The sequence below is a fragment of the Ictalurus furcatus genome, chromosome 19 (assembly GCF_023375685.1).
Source record: "Ictalurus furcatus strain D&B chromosome 19, Billie_1.0, whole genome shotgun sequence".
NCBI lineage: Eukaryota > Metazoa > Chordata > Actinopteri > Siluriformes > Ictaluridae > Ictalurus > Ictalurus furcatus.
Window position 1 is genome coordinate 4,114,659 of NC_071273.1, and position 20,768 is coordinate 4,135,426.

Here is a 20,768-nt window from a genome sequence, read left to right on the forward strand (position 1 = left end):
AGTTTCACTCACAATAGTAGAAGCGTGGGACAATACAGTCTGCACAAATAGCAGCACATTGACAATGCACGAACATAAAAACACCCGAAAAGTCATGTTTGGTAACTGAAATAAAATACAGTATAATGCTTGAGGTTAAACCCTCATATTACATTTCATGGAAGGGGCTTGTTAATTTATTTTTTTTATATAGTAGTAAAATATGTGTAGCAGTTTAATAGTTTAATGAGGCTGGTTAAATTTACCCTGTTTAAATTTGGCTTGTTAGGGGTAATTACGATGAACATCAGTGACATTTAGCACCGTTTAGATTTTTTTCTAAAGGTAAAGAATGAAATTTCATGTGTCTTTTTTTTCACATTATTTTTAATTGATCGAATTCATTATTTGTAATGCAAATTGGTTATTGTGATTGTAACAGGGAATAATCATTAGATTAGAACAAGATGTTAAATGACAAGTTGTTCCTCACACTGAAAAACAACAAACAAAAAGAAAACAAAACACAAATGCCAAATGTTTTAGTTACAGCTGTTCTCACTTATAACCCACATTTAAACAGATTAAACGGTTATTTGTTAAATAATTCATATGAATAATCAATCATATCAAACCAAGGGCATTGATATGGACTCAGTCCCCCTTTCCTGTTATAATAAGCTCCACTCTTCTGGGAAGGCTTTCCACTAGATTTTGGAGTGTGACTGTGGGGATTTGTGATCATTCAGCTACAAGAGTATTAGTGAGATCAGGCACTGAGGAGGTCTGGGGTGCAGTCAGTGTTCATCCCAAAGGTGTTCAGTGGGGTTGAGGTCAGGGCTCTGTGCAGGACACTCGAGTTCTTCCAGTCCAACCTTAAAACCATGTCTTCATGGAGCTCGCTTTGTGCACAGGGACATTGTCATGCTGGAACAGGTTTGAGTCTCTTAGTTCCAGTGAAGGGAAACTGTAATGTTACAGCATACAGAGACATTCTATACAATCATGTGCTTCTAACTTTGTGGCAACTGTTTGACGAAGAACCACATATGGGTGTGATGTTCCGCTGTCCATATGCGTTTGACCATATAATCATATCATTTAGTGCTGAAAAGTGTATTCTCTTTTTTTTGTCTCTTGTGTGTGCTTGGTAGTACCTCCAATAGATGAGAATGCTGATCAGCACCAGCAGACATATTGCAGTAAGGGTAGACACCACTGCTAACGGCACCACTGTCCTCTTTTCTCTCTCTGTCCCTCCCACCATTCCCACACGAGACTCTGGACTGCTGTTGCTCGCCTCTGTCCAGGGAAAGACAAATGTTATTTAAGCCAAAGAGTATTGCATTAGCTTACATCTATTTAATGCTTGCATAGCATTTAAGCCACTTGGTGACTAGTCATCTGTAGCTGGGCTTTTTCACTGCTGATTGCTTTTTCTCGTTCCATTCTCTGAACAGTTTAGATGTGTAAAAGTGTTCCTTGTATACTGTGAGCCTAATAATAGTGCCATGTGAAGGAATTAGCTGGATTGTTAGCTCTGGTTGTTCTTCCAGAGATAATGGAATTTTCCACCTGGGATTAATAAAGATATATCTGTATAGATTACTGAATATGGTGAATCTATAAAGATATATCTATATGGATTATACATTACTGTATATGGCGAGTTAGATGGATCATAGATGGATCTCAACATCATATAGTCGCTGTTGGAAAGGAGTCAAATATGCAGAAGATGCTGGAAAAGCAAAGAATGTGCAGGACCTGGGAAATTTTTCTGAAGAACCGTGGGCAGTTTAACTGCTCAGGACAAACAAGGGACTCGTGAAGAACTATCACAAAATATAAACACAGTCGTTGATCATCCAGGTAACAACACACAGTATTAATAATCATGCGTGTGTAAAACTGGTTCATTTGTGTAAATTCAGTTATTATTGTGTCTTGTGGACTATACGTAAACATCTGTTATGTGAAATAGCTTATTCAGGGCAGGACAAAATAAACAACTAAATGCAATTTTAATAATCCCTTGATTCTGCAATTGTAGTTATATTTGTATATGTGAAGTCTAGAGAATGGTCTGAGTTGTTGGTCTCTAAAAGATTTGGATGAAGTCTCACATCTTTCACAAGGCACAAGAGAATTCACAAAGGTTTCGCCTGCATTTGGCTCTGTGTTTGATGAGTCAAGAATTCACAGGTATGTGGATATATCAGGGTTTATGAGAAATCTCCCAGACACCCCTTTCCTCTACAATAAAAACTCTGCACTCACAGGATCTGAAGTTCCTCCCTCAGCCTGCTTTCCTCTCAGGGGAAAAGTCCATATCCCTACTGTTTTCACCCTCAGCTCTTTCACTAGCTTGCACATTCATAAACGGATATCTAGACATGACTTTGGGAGCAGAATTAATTTGCTCATTGTCCATTTTCCATTCTAACTGCTCCAGGAAGATAGCAGATTACCTAAATCCACTGGGTTTAGAAAACAGAGGATTCAAATCCTCTTTTGAGAAGGACTTAGGGAGCGTGGAGGAGAAATGTGTAGTCTTTGACTCTTGGACAATTTGTCTGACATAGACAATTTTTATTATTGTACCAATGTACCATATCTGTTTGTGTTTCGAGTGATTTGATTATTATTATTTTTTTTTTTTACATTTCATACTTCTTATGGTGTGCCTTTTTTGGAACATTCAGAAGTACCAGCCTGAACCACTGTATTCTGTGCTTTTGTTTGTTGAGTCTTCCATGGTTGGTGTTTTGATTAGTAAGATTCTCGGACTTACCATTAAACAATGGCTGAGTGGGTTCATTAGCATTCTTCACTGAGACAGACAAAGTGTTACTGGTGACGTATATAGTTCTGCTCTCGGCATTGGGAGCTGAGGTCACTGAAGTGATGTTAGGCTTGGTCATCCACACTTGGCCCTTGCCCTGATCCTGAACACCTCTGGTGAGGAGAGTAGGCAGACTGAGCTGCTCGTCATTTAGTCCGGACACTGCTGTCCTAGATTTCAAGCCCTCGTAGTGAACATCAGTTACCAGCATGGTGTCTTCGTCCTCCGGCAAAATGTGGCTGCTAGGTTGCTTGTCATGGCTTCTTGCTTGGTCAGGTGAAAAGGATTGAGATTCCACAGTGATCCACTGTTGCTCAGATGATGTAGTTGCCTTGATAGCTGGAAACAGGAATCCTGGGTGATTGGTGGAGGTGGTGATGTATATGGAGCTCTTGGAGGAAGAGGCACTACCAGGCAATACCCTGGGTTTACTGCTTGTCCTACCCATAGATAAAGAAGGCTGGGAGGTCTCCTAAAATAAAAATGATAAAAATCTGTCTCATTTATTACTCATGCAAAGAACAAAGCACATGTATTTGGTGCATTTTTGCAATCATAGATGTCCATAGTTTTCAAAACAAAGTAATCCTACCTCAGTAAATTCTTCTAATTGTGTTGATTCAACAGAAGGATCAGGATCATTTTCTGGAGAATAAGTGTTAAAAAAGATTCCCATTTTTATTATGGCATAAAAAAAATAAATACTGATTTGAATACTTTTACTGTTTATTTGGAGTGGAGTATAAATTGGTGAGCAGGGTGGGTTACCAGGGTCTTCCAGAGGCATGTCTACTATAACTTGGTCACTCATGCGTCCAGTCAGGCCATTGGTGCACAGCGCCACCACCTGGACAACATAGCTGTTATTGGCCAACAAGTTGTGGATAATGGCACCCTGTAACACAAGAACAAAACATCAGTGCAAATCTAATTCATCCCACTAGTGACCCAGAATTATTCTCAGTAAACAAGAAATAACATTTGCTGAAAATTTAAATAGTATTTTCCCCAATACATTTATATCTATTTTATTTTTCTTTTTAGTTTCAGTTAATCTTTAAGTAAAATATTTATTTTTTATATTTACTTTAATTTAAAATATTATTTGTAGTTTTTATTGATATTTTTTTGTTTTCTTTTATTATAGCAATCTTTGTACCACCACAAGAAGTGTAATTCATCCATCAAGATTTACCATGATTAATGTCTGATCCAAATTTAATTATAATTAAAAATTTACACACAACTTACCACATCTTGATCCCCATCTGTCAGGTACTGTCGTTTCTGAGCATTTTTGCCCTGTAGACTCTGGTAGGTGACAGAATATCTCTCAATGCTGGTCTCATAGACAGCACGCGGCCTTTCCCACGTCACCATTATGCTGGTGTAGTTCTGGGGATCTGCCTGAACATTTTCTGGCTCTGAACTGCACACTGAGCACAAGAAAGTTTGGTCAGAATCATCTATAATAATGATTTCTGTCATTCATATAGTGCCGTTCTCATAGCCATGGTATCTTTACAATTAAAAAAAGAACACTAAGCAGAAGAGAGGGGGAACTGAAGAGAGGAAAGTATGACTGTGTTTGAAAGAGGGTTTTATGAAAGGACAATGAACAGTCAGGGAGAGATTTTGGAGCAGTGTTCCAAAGTCTGAGGCCCTCTAGCACTGAATAATCGGGATCCCTCCACCCCCACAGAGAGGACACTCTTTTTTTAGGAAAAATTTGTAAACCAGAACGTGAGGATATATAAAACGAAGTGTTAGAAGCTTCTATGAAATGTTGGAAGAGCAGCTAGTGTTATTTTTAAATGGTTATAGTAGTGTGTGTGTGTGTGTGTGTGTGTGTGTGTGTGTTTGTGTGAGACTGTTGCAGAAGTCTATGTGTGAGATTTTGAATGCATGAAGGTCGAAATGTGGAGGACAAAAGCGCTTATTGTGAGCAACTTAACATAGGGAAGCAAGTAGAAGCCGAATATATAATGAAACACATTTTGGAATGTCTTTTACGGTATTTTAGGAGACTCAAAAGGAGAGATGGACCAGAAAAGCAGCATACATACTAAAAAAACTTTTCCACTCAGTGCAAGTCTACATGAAAAAAAGGAACAAAGGAAGGGCCAGTCTGAGGGGAAAAGATGTTACTTAGCAACGCCTAACTCACTGCCAGTGAATTGTTTTTGTTTTTTTAAGAGAAGGCCATCATCAGAGTTCGAGACAGGAAAAAGGAGACAAACACTAGAGTGACCTCAGGGACTGAGCTACTGAATTAGAGCACATGGCCATGTCAGGTAAACGTCAATGGCATGTTTGTGTATGTGTGTTATACGCACTAGGAGCAAGGATGTCTTCTGTGCCAGTGTAAGATGAGAAAACCTGTCCCAGAAACTGCTGCTGTTGCTCCCTGTAGTTGTTCTGCAGGTAATCTGTCAGCATCACGTATCCAGCCTGCTGCATCGTCATCACCTCACAGAACACCTCTAACTATATACACACATACACAGGAACACATACAGTACAGTGACAGAAGCAAATCAGGTGCATATTTCATAAGTGTCAATCACACATATAAATACTTGTGCATTTAAGAAGCAAGATTCAAACCTTTAATTATGAGAATGCTTGTAAAAAAAACCCAAAAAAAACAACAACAACCTGTAACACTAAGGGTTAAAATTTTACTGCAGGGTCCAATATTACTCTTACACAGACAAAGTCTGCTAATGCTTTGATAATGTTACCAAATGAAACCTAAAAGGCTTAATTAACAGGTTTTCCTTTTAACAGGTTTTCACTATCCTGGGGATCACATCCTTCTTGTGAGCATACACACGCATGCCAAGTCTTTCCAACAAAGTTGCAAAGTGGCATATCACACAATATTTGTCTGCAGTATTTGTACTTATCACACAGTATACAGCCTTTGTTCTTCTCACCTCCTACATGTCGGACCACACGTGCACCATACGGCGTACAGCAAACTAATCGCATGTGCCCACATTTGGCGAGAACTGATAAGCATAATAAAAAGTAGAGAAAAAAAGATTTTCAGCCACATCCATATCCAGAGATTCTTTCAGGCTGATAATGATCTAGCACTTGAACCACCATGTTCAACTCTAGTCTCAGCAATGTCCAAACATGAGTCCAGGTCTGCCTCTGCCGGCTCTCAGGCTCTAAACTATTTGTGGAAGCCACTCTTAAAAATGGGACAGCTTAAATGGGAACAAATAGTGCTACACAAACCACAGCACCAAAGGCACAGCGGCAATCACAACAGCCTTCACAGTGCTACAATGAAAGCGTTCAATGGAGAATTTGTACAGACAGCTCAACAACACCCAACCTCTGTGGTGTACATTTTAGCAAATATGATTGCTCATGACCAGGTTGGGCTGAGCCACAGGACTACTTGATGCCTATATTGGGATGCTGATTGTCTCACCAGATGAAGCACAATGTCCAGAAAACTAAAAGCAGACTTATAGATGACATTCTATTGGGAACTTATGATGTTACTTTGTGTTTGGCATGCACTGAAAATACATTAGCCACATGGAAACAATTACTCAAACAATCTATAGAAGTTGATCTCGCTGTGGGAGAGCTGGTTGAAACCCCATTTCTACGGGTAGGATACATACGCAAGGATATGAATCGACTTTCCACCAACCAAGTTTGCAGTTTGCATAAAATCACGGATTTTATGGTTAGCAAAATCCGTACTGCAGGACATACTCTAATTAACCCTGAAAAATACTAGGGTCGCTCTTTGGGCCTGCTTCCAATGAAGCACTAGACAGGAGAATGACCAAACATACTGTCCATACTTTAGGTCAGGCAACAGCAGGGAGAGTCACACCCTCAGGCCCATAACAGGTGACCGCCGTTGTGGGAAGGGCTCTAAACAGCACCACTAAAGAGAAGGTATACTCCACAGTTTAAACAAGGGTTATAGTGAAAATACTTCTTTGTTCAGAAGAAGGACAGTGTTTTCTGTCTAATTCTAGATTTGAGGGGGCTGAAGTGGAGCCTAAAGCCTCCCTTACATCTGTGTACCTGTGAAATGCCTATTTTCATGTCCCTACAACCCTGGAACACAGATGCTTTTTATGGTTTGCCGTCCATGAACAGGCATTCCAGTTAAATTTTTTGAGACGTTATAGTCATTGAGAATGCTAGACACCCTGTCACTCCAGTTAGAGATATTATAATTGATAAGCGTAGTCACAGCTCTAATCCTTTTGGGTTTGCTGGAACAACTGGCTCTTGTTTCTGCAAGAAGGGCCACTAGAGACTGTAGAGAAGACTCTCACGGACTCTAGAGAAAGAGGTCCAGTTGCGAGATATTCACTACAGACAGTCTCTTCACCTTGCACAGAATGTCCTCAGGTAAGCCTCCCCATGGTTAGTCTCACTGAGCACATCTCATATGCTGGAGATGTACAAGGGTGGTCTGTAGAAACAGGATGCACTGGGCCATGACTAGTCTCCCCATCTATTTTATACTTTTCCCCTGATTCTTCCCACAATGTGCAGAATTCAGCAACAGGCCCAGTGCTGCTCATGACCATGAGATGGCTGGAAAACCCTTGGTCCTAATACTGCTTTAGCTGGTGGTTGAAACACACTGGCAGCTTCTTCCCTGAGCAGATCCACTGTCCTAAAAGTAAGGAGAGATTTGGCACAGAGCCAAGTCATCTGTGCCTGTGGCTTCTCTCTTTGACTCAACAACTCAGGACTATAGCCCATCAGTCTTGGAAACATTCCCGAATGCAAGAGCCCCTAGTACATGGGTTTTTTATATTTTAGATGGAAGCTGTTTGGTGAATGGTTCCCTAAAAACTTCTCTCCAGGGACTGCAAAAGATAGCAACAAGTCACCAAATACAGTAAAGACATATGTGACTTCCTTCTCAGTGTACAACAACACCAAGGATGAAATCTCTCTGGAGGCTAATAAGTTTTGTTACAACTACATGGAATGGTGCCTCTATCTGCCATGTTTCCCTAAGAGTCTGTTGTAGGATATCCCCTTTTTGGTGAAGGTGCATAAGGCCCCTCCTTATGAGCCTATGCAAGATGCCAATCTGAAACATGGATCTGAATGGGGGAGAACTGCATACTCTGGAGATAAGCTTGCTTTGCCCCATGTAAAAAATCACACACAAAAAAAAGATTGACCTTGCAGTATTGCATGAAGGGTTAGGGATAGAGTTAGACCCTGCATGATGGGCTCCCTTGTCTAAGTAGAGACTAGACCACTGAGTAGTTTCCGTCATCATCATGGCCCATAGAAAGGCTGGATGCACAACCCCTGCCATCAAATGCCACTCTACGAGGAGCTTCTCCTCCTCATGGGCATTACATAGAGCCACATGCCGCTGCTATCCAGTTTTTGTGCTACTTCTCCTGGTTCTATAAGGTTAACACTGGCCCTCTCGGGCATGTGCTCCCTATGGAAGACAGGATTATGGTTCATTATGTAAAAGTATGTCTGGCTCTAAGAAGGGTTCCTATTAGAACAAGCATCAACAACATTGATCTTAATTTGTTCCAGAGCTGGCTTGAAATACCAGATATTAAGTCTTTTTTTTAATTAAATATTGTATTCACACACAGTAGCAGCCTAAAACGTGTCTACAGCATACGTCTTGTTTTATTTCACTGTACCTGGTAGAGTATGGATACATTGTTAGGTGTATTTATGAGACTTCACACATTACCACAATTAATATTTTAGCATTTCAGGGTAATTTTGTTAGCTTCCATAAGGAAAGACATAATTTCAATAAGGTTTTCAATAAGGTTTTAAATAAGGTTTTCAGTAAGGTTTCAATAAGGATAAGATGAGGTGTAAAAAGGTGTGACAGTGGTTAGCATTGCTGCATCACAGCTACATGGAGCCCTGGTTCATCTTTGAGTACTGTGCAGGACTGTGCAGTTGAATAAGTGAATGAATGAATGAACAAAAAGCATACAAATAATTAGTCAGGTCCTTTTTGTGTTATTCCCTTCATAGACACGGTTGTGATCATGATGCAACATATAAGAAAATACAAAAAAAAAAAAAAATCCACATGCTGTAAGAAAGTTTGTGTGTATGTAAGTGAGAGTATGTGTAAATTAGAACTGAACATAAAAGAGGACAGAGAAGCTCTGACCTGCGTTTCAGAAATTGGCACTGTGTCTCTGAACACAATCCACTTCACTGTCTCTGTGCAGGGTGGCGTGGTGAGGGAGCCATTGTAGATGAAATATTTTGCTGTTGACTCAGGCAGTAGACCAAGCAGAGGAAAGGCCTCAAGCATACTACTTTTACCTTCATATCAAATAGAAAGAAAAACATGAAATCATATGCCATAAAACTCCTACTGCATTCTATGTTAAAACTGAAGTACATGTTTAATCAACGATAACTGTTAACAATTAGATAAACTATAAGTGGTTTAAAAATTAAAAGACACACAACATATATCACAAAGAATATAGAAAAATGTGCCAAAGCACATTTATAACTTATTAGCTATATAACTTATTAGCTTATTATTATCTTATATAGCTTATTAGTTATAAGTTATAGCAAAAGTTGAATTTAGCAGTCACAGTTGAATGTTTTACAATTTATTCATATAAAATCAGTCCCTTTTTATGACATCCCTTACGCATGTCTTTGGGCTGGGGGAGGAAACTGGAGTATCCGGAGTAAACCCCTGAGGCAAGGGGAGAACATGCAAACTCTGCACACAGGGCAGAGGCAGGAATTGAACCCCCAACCCCAGACGTGCGAGGCAAACGTGCTTACCGCATTAAATTTTATTTAAAATTTAATGCGGTAAGCACGTTTGCCTACAAATGTAGGCTATTTGAAAATAGGACATTGTCATAAAGTATCTAGAGCCAGATCAATGATCTATAAAACTGTTCTGTTTTTTTCTCCACCATTTTAAAATGTGGAGCTGAAGAATGTATTTGATATTTCAATACAATGAGGCTCATACATCTGGCAAACTTTTATCAACTTTTTCATTTGAAAACTTTTTCATTCTTCTCTCTTGTAATGTTAAAGATTGAACAAATCACAATCACAGTGCGTTTCTCTTCACTACTTTTGCCCACGGCCTGCCAATAATCTATGCAAACAATTTTGAACTGTATTCAAAAGAACCAAATTTTAAAAAAACAAACAAAACAAAACAAAAAAAAAAACACATACCATAACGACTGACAGCGTTGACCCCATCGATTAAGGCAGCATAGTTCTCATTATCGTCAACACTCTCCTGTGAAACCATGTACATTTCTGAGTACCAAGGGAAAAAGAAAAAAAAAGTACTGTTGAACTGAAAAGCACTGACTCACCTCAAAAAGTACGGCCAATGCGGTGATTCTGCCATTACTCCTCAGAGCATCATCTATAGATTCAAACTCATTTTCCTCATAACAGTAAATCTGCATCTGTGAGTGACAGCATGTAAGCATTATTAGAGCCATATATATAAAAAGCATCAACCAGCATTTCAAACTACCACAGAGCTTCTGGCTGCAAGTCATCACACTGCAAACATTGTTCAGGAATGGTTTGAGCAACATGACAGTTAGTTCAAGGCAGTGTTGTGTCCGAGTCCAGCTTTGTCGAGTTCGAGTCAATACCAAGTCCTTAACCAATCGAGTCTGGTTGGTTATCCAAAAGGGGCCGAGTTGGACTTAAGTCTGAGTACGAGTCGAGTCCGGCCGAGTCCAGAAAGTAATTAAATTGAAAAAAAGATTTAAAATTGCAATTGTAAACTCAACACTGAGCTGTTAAATTAATATTTTAACCTTCACTAACCAATGGCAACATAAATGTAACGTAAAATACCACTATTACATCTTGCCATTTCCATTTAATGTTTTTATTTCATGTCATCAGCACCTCAACTAGTTTCCTATCAAAAAATGATTACAAAGAAAAAAATAAAATGATATAGGGGTATATGTAGAACTTTTATTATATTACAAGTGTATGAAAATACAAATGAAGCTGTTATTGTATCACACCATATTGTGTCCTCCAGTTCGAGTTGACATTTCAGTAATTTAATGCCTCTCCCCCACAGTTATATAGACTGAGAGAGAGTACAGAGTAGAGTTACATTTAGCAGCATGTCGTAACAACAAGCTTCATGATTTATTACTGCTTTTAATCTCTCTATGAATGTCAACAAACTCATTTCTGAACACAGCTCTGTTCTTGTAACTTTATTTCATTTTAGTTCCTAAAATAAATGTTTAAAATCCCTATCAGCAGGGTTTATGATATTTACTACAAGAAGTGCATTGCACATTTTACATAAAATTCAAGACTGGAGCCACCAAATGCTAATGTTTAGGGGCGGGCGATACGACTACAATCTTATTTCACGATAACGATCCGTTTTCTCAGGTCTATCAGTAGCGTTCAAGTAAGAAATACTATGGAAACTGATTAAAGCAATTAAATATGAAATGAAATAGACTTCACTGTGTGACATATACAGTGATTCTTATAAAATTTACTGAAGTTATTCAGTCAAATGACTGTGTGTGTGATTTTCTCTTTGTTGTTTGATGAACATTAATGACCCAGAGAGCAGCAGGTTTATTACACTGCTGTCACTTTAAGACCTAATGCGCAGATCTAATATATTGACACACCTCCAATTTTTTCCCCAACTGTTTACACAGACTTAAGACATAACCAACTGTGTTTGCATGAATGCTCGGCCAGCCTGAGGAGGAGCAACAACGTACTAATTGCGATTTTTTTGTTGATGATTCCATAATTTTTTCCTCTACTTGATCTGGAAAAAACTATGCCATTCATTTAAACAATTACATTTTATTTGTTTGAGGTATGGTTCACGAAGCCAGAATGATAAGCTATTAAACAAAACTTGTTTTGTGTCATATCTGTGATTTGTTTATTTGCTACGAAGTAAAAAATCCAATTAAGCATCCTGTAAATGTGGTGATTCCATCATTTTTGCCAGATGTTGTACCACAGCACACCTTCAGAGGTCTCCATGCCTCGACGGGTCCGAGCTGTTTTGGCAGCATAAGGTACAGTACATAATATTAGGTAGGTGGTTTTAATGTTATGGCTGATCAGTGTATATTGTGCTAGATCGTGAACAGCAGATAAGGCTGATGCTGTAATCCACTGTACTCAAAACTCAGTGCTAAGTCAATTTTGAGTTCTAATCCAAACACATTGCAGTTGATGCAAAAGTCATGTTTGTATGGCTAGTCTCTGAGTTTTATAAACATATGAAGAGGATCTACATTAATTATTTTAAAATTGAACTTAAGTCAACAGAATCATGTTACAGATCTAAACTTGCCAAGCAGTTGGACAACTGTTCTCAACACAAAAGCTACATATTATGTAAAATCAAGTTTTATCAAGTAGAAAAAGATGCAAAGGGAATTCTGTTGGTGTTGGCTGTGCACCGCCATGCTGCTGTGACGCCAGTTGTGTTTACGCCAGATATTTAACAGCTAGGTGGATGTTGCACGAGTTCCTGACTTGGAATTCCAATTTGAATAGGCTTTCTACTGCACTTTTCTGTGTCGGAGGTTGGATTTTCTGAGGTTCCAAGTACAATGGAATGCAGCATTAATCCTCATCTTGATCTCTTGATCCTACAATACACCTGGGAAGCTCTGAATCTGTGTTAGACGTGTGTGTTAAGATGTGTCAAAGTAGCTTTTACCTCTAGAGGAAACTTGTAGCCATTAAAGCTGTGTTCTGAACCATCTGATGAGGCATTGCAGCGGCCCCAGTGGAACGTGATCCTGGCTACTTTGAACCGTGACCTTAGTCCTCCTCCACTGACGTAGTACTGCCCATTCACACTGATAACCACTGAGAAATGTACGTGCAGGAACATACACACAAAATGTAATAATTAACGATGAACTTTACAAAGAATTACTGCACTCACTTCCACAAAGGATTCATTTTATGCTTGAGAACATGCAAAAAAAGAGCCATTCAGTTCCTCTACAGATAATTCTGTACCTATATAGACCTGTGAGAAAAGACATGTTGTTTCAACTAATAAGTGCACCAAAGAATGATTGCCATTTCAGCAGATAGCATTCTAAACGATAATTAATTATTCTGCTAGCAGAGACAGGTGTATTTATCTCAGGAAGATGTATTAGGATATACATGCATTTGTATAAAATAAAAATTCATTGTTTTTGGAGGGATTAATAAGAGTTTAATTGAATTAAATTTTCACCAGCATGCAGCGCATGACTTCCTTCTTACATTCAACACTTAATTTAGATTAAATGAAAAACAAAAACAAATTAGTATGTTGTTTTCTTTATCTAGCATGCCTCTGAGCCAAGAAACAGTAAGCCAACCTGTTTTTCCATCGTTGGTGATAGTAGAATCAGTCATGAGCTGGTCCCAGTTCTCTAGCTGCAAATCCTGGTACTGCACTTGAACCTGGGTAAAGCTTTCCTCAATGTTGATGGGTGACTGCCTGGCACCGTTGCAGGAGCGGTACTTCTTTACCCAGTGCTGTTGGTTCAAAGTCCCTGCAGAGATTATAATATTTCTGTTTTTCTTTTGTTTTAACTTGTTTTAGCTCTGTTTCTTGTCCACATTTTTTTTTTAGCCACAAGAGTTTGAGCACTTAAGTCATTAGGTATGGATTTTAAATGAAAGTTAAATTTGGCACTGAACTGAATTAGGATAAATGAGAGAATTATGTCCATAGAGTTAAATTCAAGGTCAATTTATAATGAAACAGCTAGCTGAATCAGTAACTCCAGCTATGTGGGATAGCTGTCTCAGATTCAGTATGACAAGATATTTCCCTTTTTAACATAAAAAATGTGTAGCTAGAAGATTTGCCAAATAGCAATCTACAGAACAGTGTTAAATGCAATTCAAACAGAGTTTACCAGTGTCAACACAAAATACACCCCTCTGTAGTGAATACAGGTGGCCACGGACAAATTTTGGAAAACGAGCCTGGAGGTGATGCATGGAAAATTATTTTGGACGAAGCAAAATTCTGTTTGCAATACGACTCGATTCAACCACAACATATCAGTCATATTACATGGTACACTGAAAATAAGTTTGATCCCAAATGCTCTTCTCTCTGTGCTCAATGTATGATATGAGGTAGTAATTACACAAACTTCATGTAGGCTTTAAAAAAATAATACTCTGGTATATGGAAAAATTAGAAAAGGTTTACATTTAGACCTAGATACACTTACAGTCCCCTCCTGAAAGTATTGTAGCTGCAGTTCTATATAATGTTTTCACTATACATCGAAGACATTTGGGGTTCAGATCAAAAATAAATGAGACGACAGATCAGAATTTCAGCTTTCATTTCCTCATATTTGCATCCAGATGTGTTAAACAACTTAGAACATGGCACCTTTTGTTTCAATCACCCATTTTTTAAAGTGATTAAAAATAGTGGAACATCTGACTGATTGGTGTTTCCTGCTGCCCAGATGTGTCCTGTAAGATTGACTGTTTAAAGAATTAATAGCCCTGAATGTCCACTCTTGGTCAGATCCCTGGGTTTCGCTTGTGAAGATTGCAATTGTTGGTAAAAAAGTATAAACCAACATGAAGACCAGGGAGCAAAGAAAAGTCAGCAAGCCATTTTGAAGCTAAGAAAAGAAGGAAAATCTATGAGAGCCATTGCACAAGCATTGGGCATAGCCAACACAACAATGTGGAATGTCCTATAAAAGGAACAAATCACTAGTGTACTAAGAACCAGACATGGAACAGGTCGGCTAAGGAAAACAACAGCAGTTGATGACAGAAACTCTTAAACAAAACTTATAAAAGATTGCACACTTATGCAGTAAGAATGAATATTTCATTGTCCTGGGTAAGTGGCAGTGTCCAATCTATTAAAATTGTGTATGATAAATGTATGAAATAGTGTACGAGCTTTCGATGTGTTTACTGAAATATGTTCTTTCTTCCGAGAGCAGAAATTGACTGGTCGCGTCACTGAACTGATCATGATACTTGCTGCTCTGAAGACACATGTCAGTGAATATTTGTTGACCAGCTGAGTAAATCTAACAGTAATCTATCTCCCCAAGGTCTTTCATCTTCACCCTTCACCTGGGGAAAAAATAATGATACGCTTTTGTATGAAATGTTTAGAATTGCCTTCTCTTTATTTCATATAACATATACTATGATACTAAAGCATATTATAGCATGCCTCACTACTACAGATGCTGAATGGAGAGAAAATACTATTTGTCACTGCATGGCAGAGTGGGAAATATATCACCATAACGATACGGTACAGCGCCGCAAGCTGAATCATGTATGCAGATTGTAAGAGGCAGATGGAAATGGGTCTTACAAGCTTATGCATGTAAAATAAATATGCCACTCACACACCCACATACTTTAACACCTTACACACACTGCTGAATAATTGCACAGCTTCAAGATTACAGACTCGATTTTCACCTCATCTTCATTATTAATCGCCTTGATGTCATTGTTGCTTGCTTTAAATCTCCCCACCAGCTGACACATAATTAGCGCCTCTCTAAATGGATTTTAAGAATCCTACTGCTTTCCCGGTGTATTGTAGAAACCTGTCCTGCAGGGTGGGTGAAGTCGCTGTTATTAGAAAGACTGGTAGCATCAGGTGGAAGCCCTAACCAGGCCAAGCATATTCTGAGAGATTAAAAGCACTGTGTACTGCAAGCTGTGATGGAAAGGTGAAGCTCTCATAATGCTGCGGAGTCTCATCTGGCCCCTGCAGAGGCACACAGCAGAGCAATGACATGCTATAATCAGCCGCAGTCACTGCTGCTATGGTTACAAATGGCAAAGGCATTTCGAGGAGTCTAGCACGCAGAGGCAGCTTAGAAACATACACAAGACACTGGACACGCAGCTCACCCAGATGTTCTTCTTATCACAGGATACCAATTTGTCATTCAGAGCAATGAATGCATGCATTGAAGCTTGAAGAATTTAAGCAATAAATGCATGTGAAGATTTGTGTGTTTGGATAAATTTGTCAAATAAACATGGATATTTTTATGTTTGTATTTTTATTATAACGATTATGTGGAGGTCATCATTTTTACCTAAGGGTAACATGACCAGATTTTGTTTATTTTCATAAATGTCATTTATGTTTCTAATAATTAAGAGGAAGATAAGCTTATGATGTTTAATTTAAACATACAGGATATCAGTATGATAGCTACTCTTATGTAACTTTGCTGAATAAGGATGAATAGGCTCCTGATACAGTGGGGGAAATAAGTACTGAACGTGTCAACATTGTTTTCAGTAAATATATTTCAAATGAGGCTATTCACATGAAAATTTCACCAGACATCAGTATTAACTCAAGAAATCTGGAAATATAAAGAATTCACAACATTAAAGTTCATAAATAAAGTTATGTGTAATAAAGTGGAATGACACGGGGGAAAAAAGTATTGAACACGCTAAGAAAAAGCAGTTCTCCAAGGCAAGGTAAGGCAAGGACCCAGCTGAAATCTGTAAGTAATTATACCCCCTATCTGTGCACACTAATATCAGCTGGGTTAGTAAATTAATGGTCTATAAAAAGGCTTTTCATTACCAAGGTGTCAAACAAGAAACATCTCATGATGGATAAAAGCAAAGAGCTCTCCCAAGACCTTCACAACCTTATTGTTGCGAAACATATTGAAAGAATCAGATACAGACATATTTCAAAACTTCTGAATCCTCCAGCCCAGTCAATCACCTGACTTGAATCCCATTGAACAAGATTTAAAGACGATATGTTTAGAAGAATGGGCCAAAATCACACCTGAATACTTTGGCCAATTATTTTCTTCATACAGGAAGCATCTTGAAGCTGTCATTACATACAAAGGCTTCTCCACTAAGTATTAAATAAATAAATACTTTTTTCCTGTGCCATTCCACTTCATTACACATAACTTTATTTATGGAATTTAATGTTTGGATTTTTGTATATTTGCAGATTTCTTGAGTTAATACTGATGTCTGGTGAAAATTTCATGTGAATAGCCTCATTAGAAATATCCATCCATCCATCTTCTACCACTTACTCCTTCTTCAGGGTCGCAGGGGAACCTGGAGCCAGTCCCAGGGAGCATCGGGCACAAGGCGGGGTACACCCTGGACAGGGTGCCAGGCCATCGCAGGGCACAATCACATACACACTCACACACCCATTCATACACTACGGACACTTTGGACACGCCAATCAGCCTACCATGCATGAATTTGGACTGGGGGAGGAAACCGGAGTACCCGGAGGAAACCCCCGCAGCACGGGGAGAACATGCAAACTCCGCACACACGGCCCCAGTGGGAATCGAACCCCCGACCCTGGAGGTGTGAGGCGAACGTGCTAACCATTAAGCCACCATGTGCCCTCATTAGAAATATATTTACTGAAAAAAATGTTGACGTGTTCAATACGTATTTCCCCCTCTGTATATTAACACTTTGTGCTGAAATGAAGAGACTAATCAAAAATACATCCTTTGTGCTGCTAGGTATAGTTTTCTGATTTTTAAGTGTTTTTAAAAGATTGAATCACTTAGGAGGTGTGTCAGGTCCTGCTGTCAGTGAAAGAGAAAAAAGGACTTTTTTGTACGGTGGAGTAATGTGTGTTTCTGCCCTCTCTTTTGCTCTTTGGGAGTCTTGGGACTAAGCCTGTGTTGGTCCCACTCTTTCACATGTTAATATATTTATTCACAGTTCAGTGCACATACACACTGGTTGCCTTCCCTCCTCCTCTCCAAGCCACTCCAGAAAACAGATTTTCCAGCTCATGAAAAAGCTACACAGCACTGTGGAGAAGAGTTTCTCACTGCTACGAATACCTTGGCCTCTTTTAATAATTTAAGAGTGGGATCCCCCCCCCCCCCCCCCCCCCCCCGCCATATATAATGTCCTTTAAAAGTACCAGAACAGCAATACTGCTTTTGAACACGTGAATTCAGCCTCCAGTAAAGCTGGGAAAATTTAAAATAGACAATGTATATTAAATGACCAGGTTGGCTGATATCTTAACACTAGCAATACATATGGTGTTTACATATGCAGTGTTTATGCTGATAAAGTTTAGCTGTCTTTTCATGTCTATTAGAACAGGGTCAGACACTATACTGACTTATTTTACTAAGCAATTTCAAAGAACCATCCCCATCCTTCTCTTTTTTCCTTCACGAGCTGTATTTACCACTGAAGCTTTACTAGCATTATGGTGCACTGCATGATTGATTGGCATGGTACACAGGCAATGTTACACTTTCCGAACAGGGGATATAAGAGATACTGAAAGAGGGAGACGACACAGCCAAGTCTACATATACTGTAACTTGCTGATTCTAGATGTTAGCTTTGTAAATATAAATATGACACCAACGGCATGTCAAACCTCAGAAATCAAGGTGTTATTTTCTACTATATATAGGTCTGTAAACTACAGGCTTACACCCAAATTGCATTTAAAGATTGAATTCTGGCTGCGGTGCAGGTGCCATATGAGTGAGTGAATGAGTGAATGAAATGAGCAAGTTAGTGAAATGAGTGAGTGAAGGAATGAGTGAAGGAGTGAATGAGAGAGTGAGTGAAATGAGTGCATGAGTGAAGGAATGAGTAAGTATGAGTGAGTGAGTGAGTGAGTGAAATGAGTGAGTGAGTGAATTAAGGAGTGAGTGAGTAAGTAAGTAAACGAGTGAGTAAGTGAGTGAATGAGTGAGTGACAATGAAATGAGTGAGAGAATGAGTGAGTGACTGAAGGAGTAAGTGAGTGAAGGAGTGAATGGGCGAGTGAATGAGAGAGTGAATACTTGAATGACTCAGTGCATAAATGAGTGAGTGAGAAAGTGAGAGAGTGCGTGAAATGAGTGGGTGAGTGAGTCAGTGAATGAGTGAATGAAGTGGTGAGTGAGTGAATGAGTGAGTGAATGAGTGAGTGAGTGAGTGAAGGAATGAGTGCGAGAGTGAGTGAAATGAGTGAAGGAGTGAATGAGTGAGTGAATGAAGGAGTGAGTGAGTAAGTAAGTGAATCAGTGAGTGTGAGTGAATGAAAGGAGTGAGTGAGTAAGTAAGTGGAGGAGTGAGTGAGAGAATGAGTGTGTGAGTGAAGGAGTGAGTGAAGGCATGAATGAATGAGTGAGTGAAGGAGTGAGTGAGTGAAGGAGTGAGTGAAGACATGAATGAATGAGTGAGTGAAGGAGTGAGTGAGTAAATGAGTGAGTGAGTGAAGGAGTGAGTGTGAGTGAAGGAGTGAATGAGTTGAGTGAGTGAGTGAGTAAAGGAGTGAGTGAGTGAATGAGTGAAACAGTGAATTAATGAGTGAGTGAGTAAATGAGTGAGTGAAGGAGTGAGTGAGTAAGTGTGTGAAGGAGTGTGTGAGAGAGTGAGTGAAATGAGTGAGTGAGTCAATGAATGAGTGAATGAAATGAGTGAGTAAATGAGTGAGTGAGTGAAGGAATGAGTCAAGGAGTGAATGAGAAGGAGTGAATGAGTGAGTGAGTGAGTAAATGAGAATGATTGAGCGAGTGAAGGAGTGAGTGACTGAATAAGCCATTGAGTAAATGAGTAAGTGAAGGCGTGAGTGAGTAAGCAACTGAATGAGTGTGTGAGACAGTGAAGGAGTGAAGTGAAGTGAAGTGAAGGAGTGAAGGAGTGAATGAGTGAAGGAGTGAGTGAAAGTAAATGAGTGAGTGAGTGAATGAGTGAGTGAATGGGTGAGTGATTGAGTGAAGGAGGGAGTGAGTGAGTAAGTAAGTGAAGGAGTGAGTGAGTGAATAAGTGAATGAGTGAGTGAAGGAGTGAGTGAATGAGTGAATGAGTGAGTGAGTGAGTGATTGAGTGAAGGACTGATTGAGTGAATGAGGGAGTGAAGGAGTGAGTGAATAAGCAAGTGAATGAGTGAGTGAATGGGTGAGTGATTGAGTGAAGGAGGGAGTGAGTGAGTAAGTAAGTGAAGGAGTGAGTGAGTGAATAAGTGAATGAGTGAGTGAGTGAGTGAGTGAGTGAGTGAAGGAGTGAGTGAGTAAATAAGTGAGTGAGTGAGTGAGTGAATGAGTGTATGAGTGAGTGAAGGAGTGAGTGAGTGAATGAGTGAGTGAGTGAATAAGTGAGTGAGTGAGTGTGAGTGAGTGAGTGAATGAGTGAGTGAGCGTGTGAGTGAGTGAGTGAATGAGTGCATGAGTGTGTGAGTGAGTGAGTGAGTGAATGAGTGAGTGAGCGTGTGAGTGAGTGAGTGAGTGAATGAGTGCATGAGTGTGTGAGTGAGTGAGTGAGTGAATGAGTGAGTGAGCGTGTGAGTGAGTGAGTGAGTGCATGAGTGAGTGTGTGAGTGAGTGAGTGAGTGAATGAGTGAGTGAGCATGTGAGTGAGTGAGTGAGTGAATGAGTGCATGAGTGAGTGAGTGTGTGAGTGAGTGAGTGAATGAGTGAGTGAGCGTGTGAGTGAGTGAGTGAATAAGTGAATGAGTGAGTGAGCGTGTGAGTGAGTGAGTGAGTGAATAAGTGAATGAGTGAGTGAGCGTGTGAGTGAGTGAGTGAGTGAATAAGTGAATGAGTGAGTGAGCGTGTGAGTGAGTGAGTGAGTGAATAAGTGAATGAGTGAGTGAGCGTGTGAGTGAGTGAATGAGTGCATGAGTGAGTGAGTAAGTGAGGTTTTAGACATCTGTATGTCGACTCTCGTGGTTAAACTGGTCTTACATGATCTTTACAGGAAAATTGCAGGAAATAAAGGTAAAATTGAAAATTAAATACAAACCATTCCAGGTCATTTTGTGAAATGTATTTATCTTTTTCTAAATGTTGACATCTCAAAATTTGTTATAGACAGGAAAAAAAATATTTTGGCAAAAAAATATTTTTTTGTCTTTTTGGCCAGAATTCAG

General features: G+C 39.3%; 1 protein-coding gene across 1 annotated transcript in view; it reads right to left on the bottom strand.

The window, feature by feature from the left end:
- ptprz1b (protein tyrosine phosphatase receptor type Z1b) overlaps positions 1-20,768 on the bottom strand; it is a 48,223-nt gene that overhangs the window by 15,090 nt on the left and 12,365 nt on the right. Inside the window, exons 3-13 of the mRNA XM_053650862.1 lie at positions 13,222-13,398; positions 12,561-12,712; positions 10,189-10,284; positions 10,043-10,109; positions 8,991-9,148; positions 5,161-5,311; positions 4,076-4,260; positions 3,593-3,719; positions 3,417-3,469; positions 2,774-3,296; positions 1,137-1,281 (exon numbers count right to left, since the gene is read on the bottom strand). Of these exons, the coding sequence (XP_053506837.1) occupies positions 1,137-1,281; positions 2,774-3,296; positions 3,417-3,469; positions 3,593-3,719; positions 4,076-4,260; positions 5,161-5,311; positions 8,991-9,148; positions 10,043-10,109; positions 10,189-10,284; positions 12,561-12,712; positions 13,222-13,398 (1,834 nt within the window). The remainder of the gene's footprint in view (positions 1-1,136; positions 1,282-2,773; positions 3,297-3,416; positions 3,470-3,592; positions 3,720-4,075; positions 4,261-5,160; positions 5,312-8,990; positions 9,149-10,042; positions 10,110-10,188; positions 10,285-12,560; positions 12,713-13,221; positions 13,399-20,768) is intronic.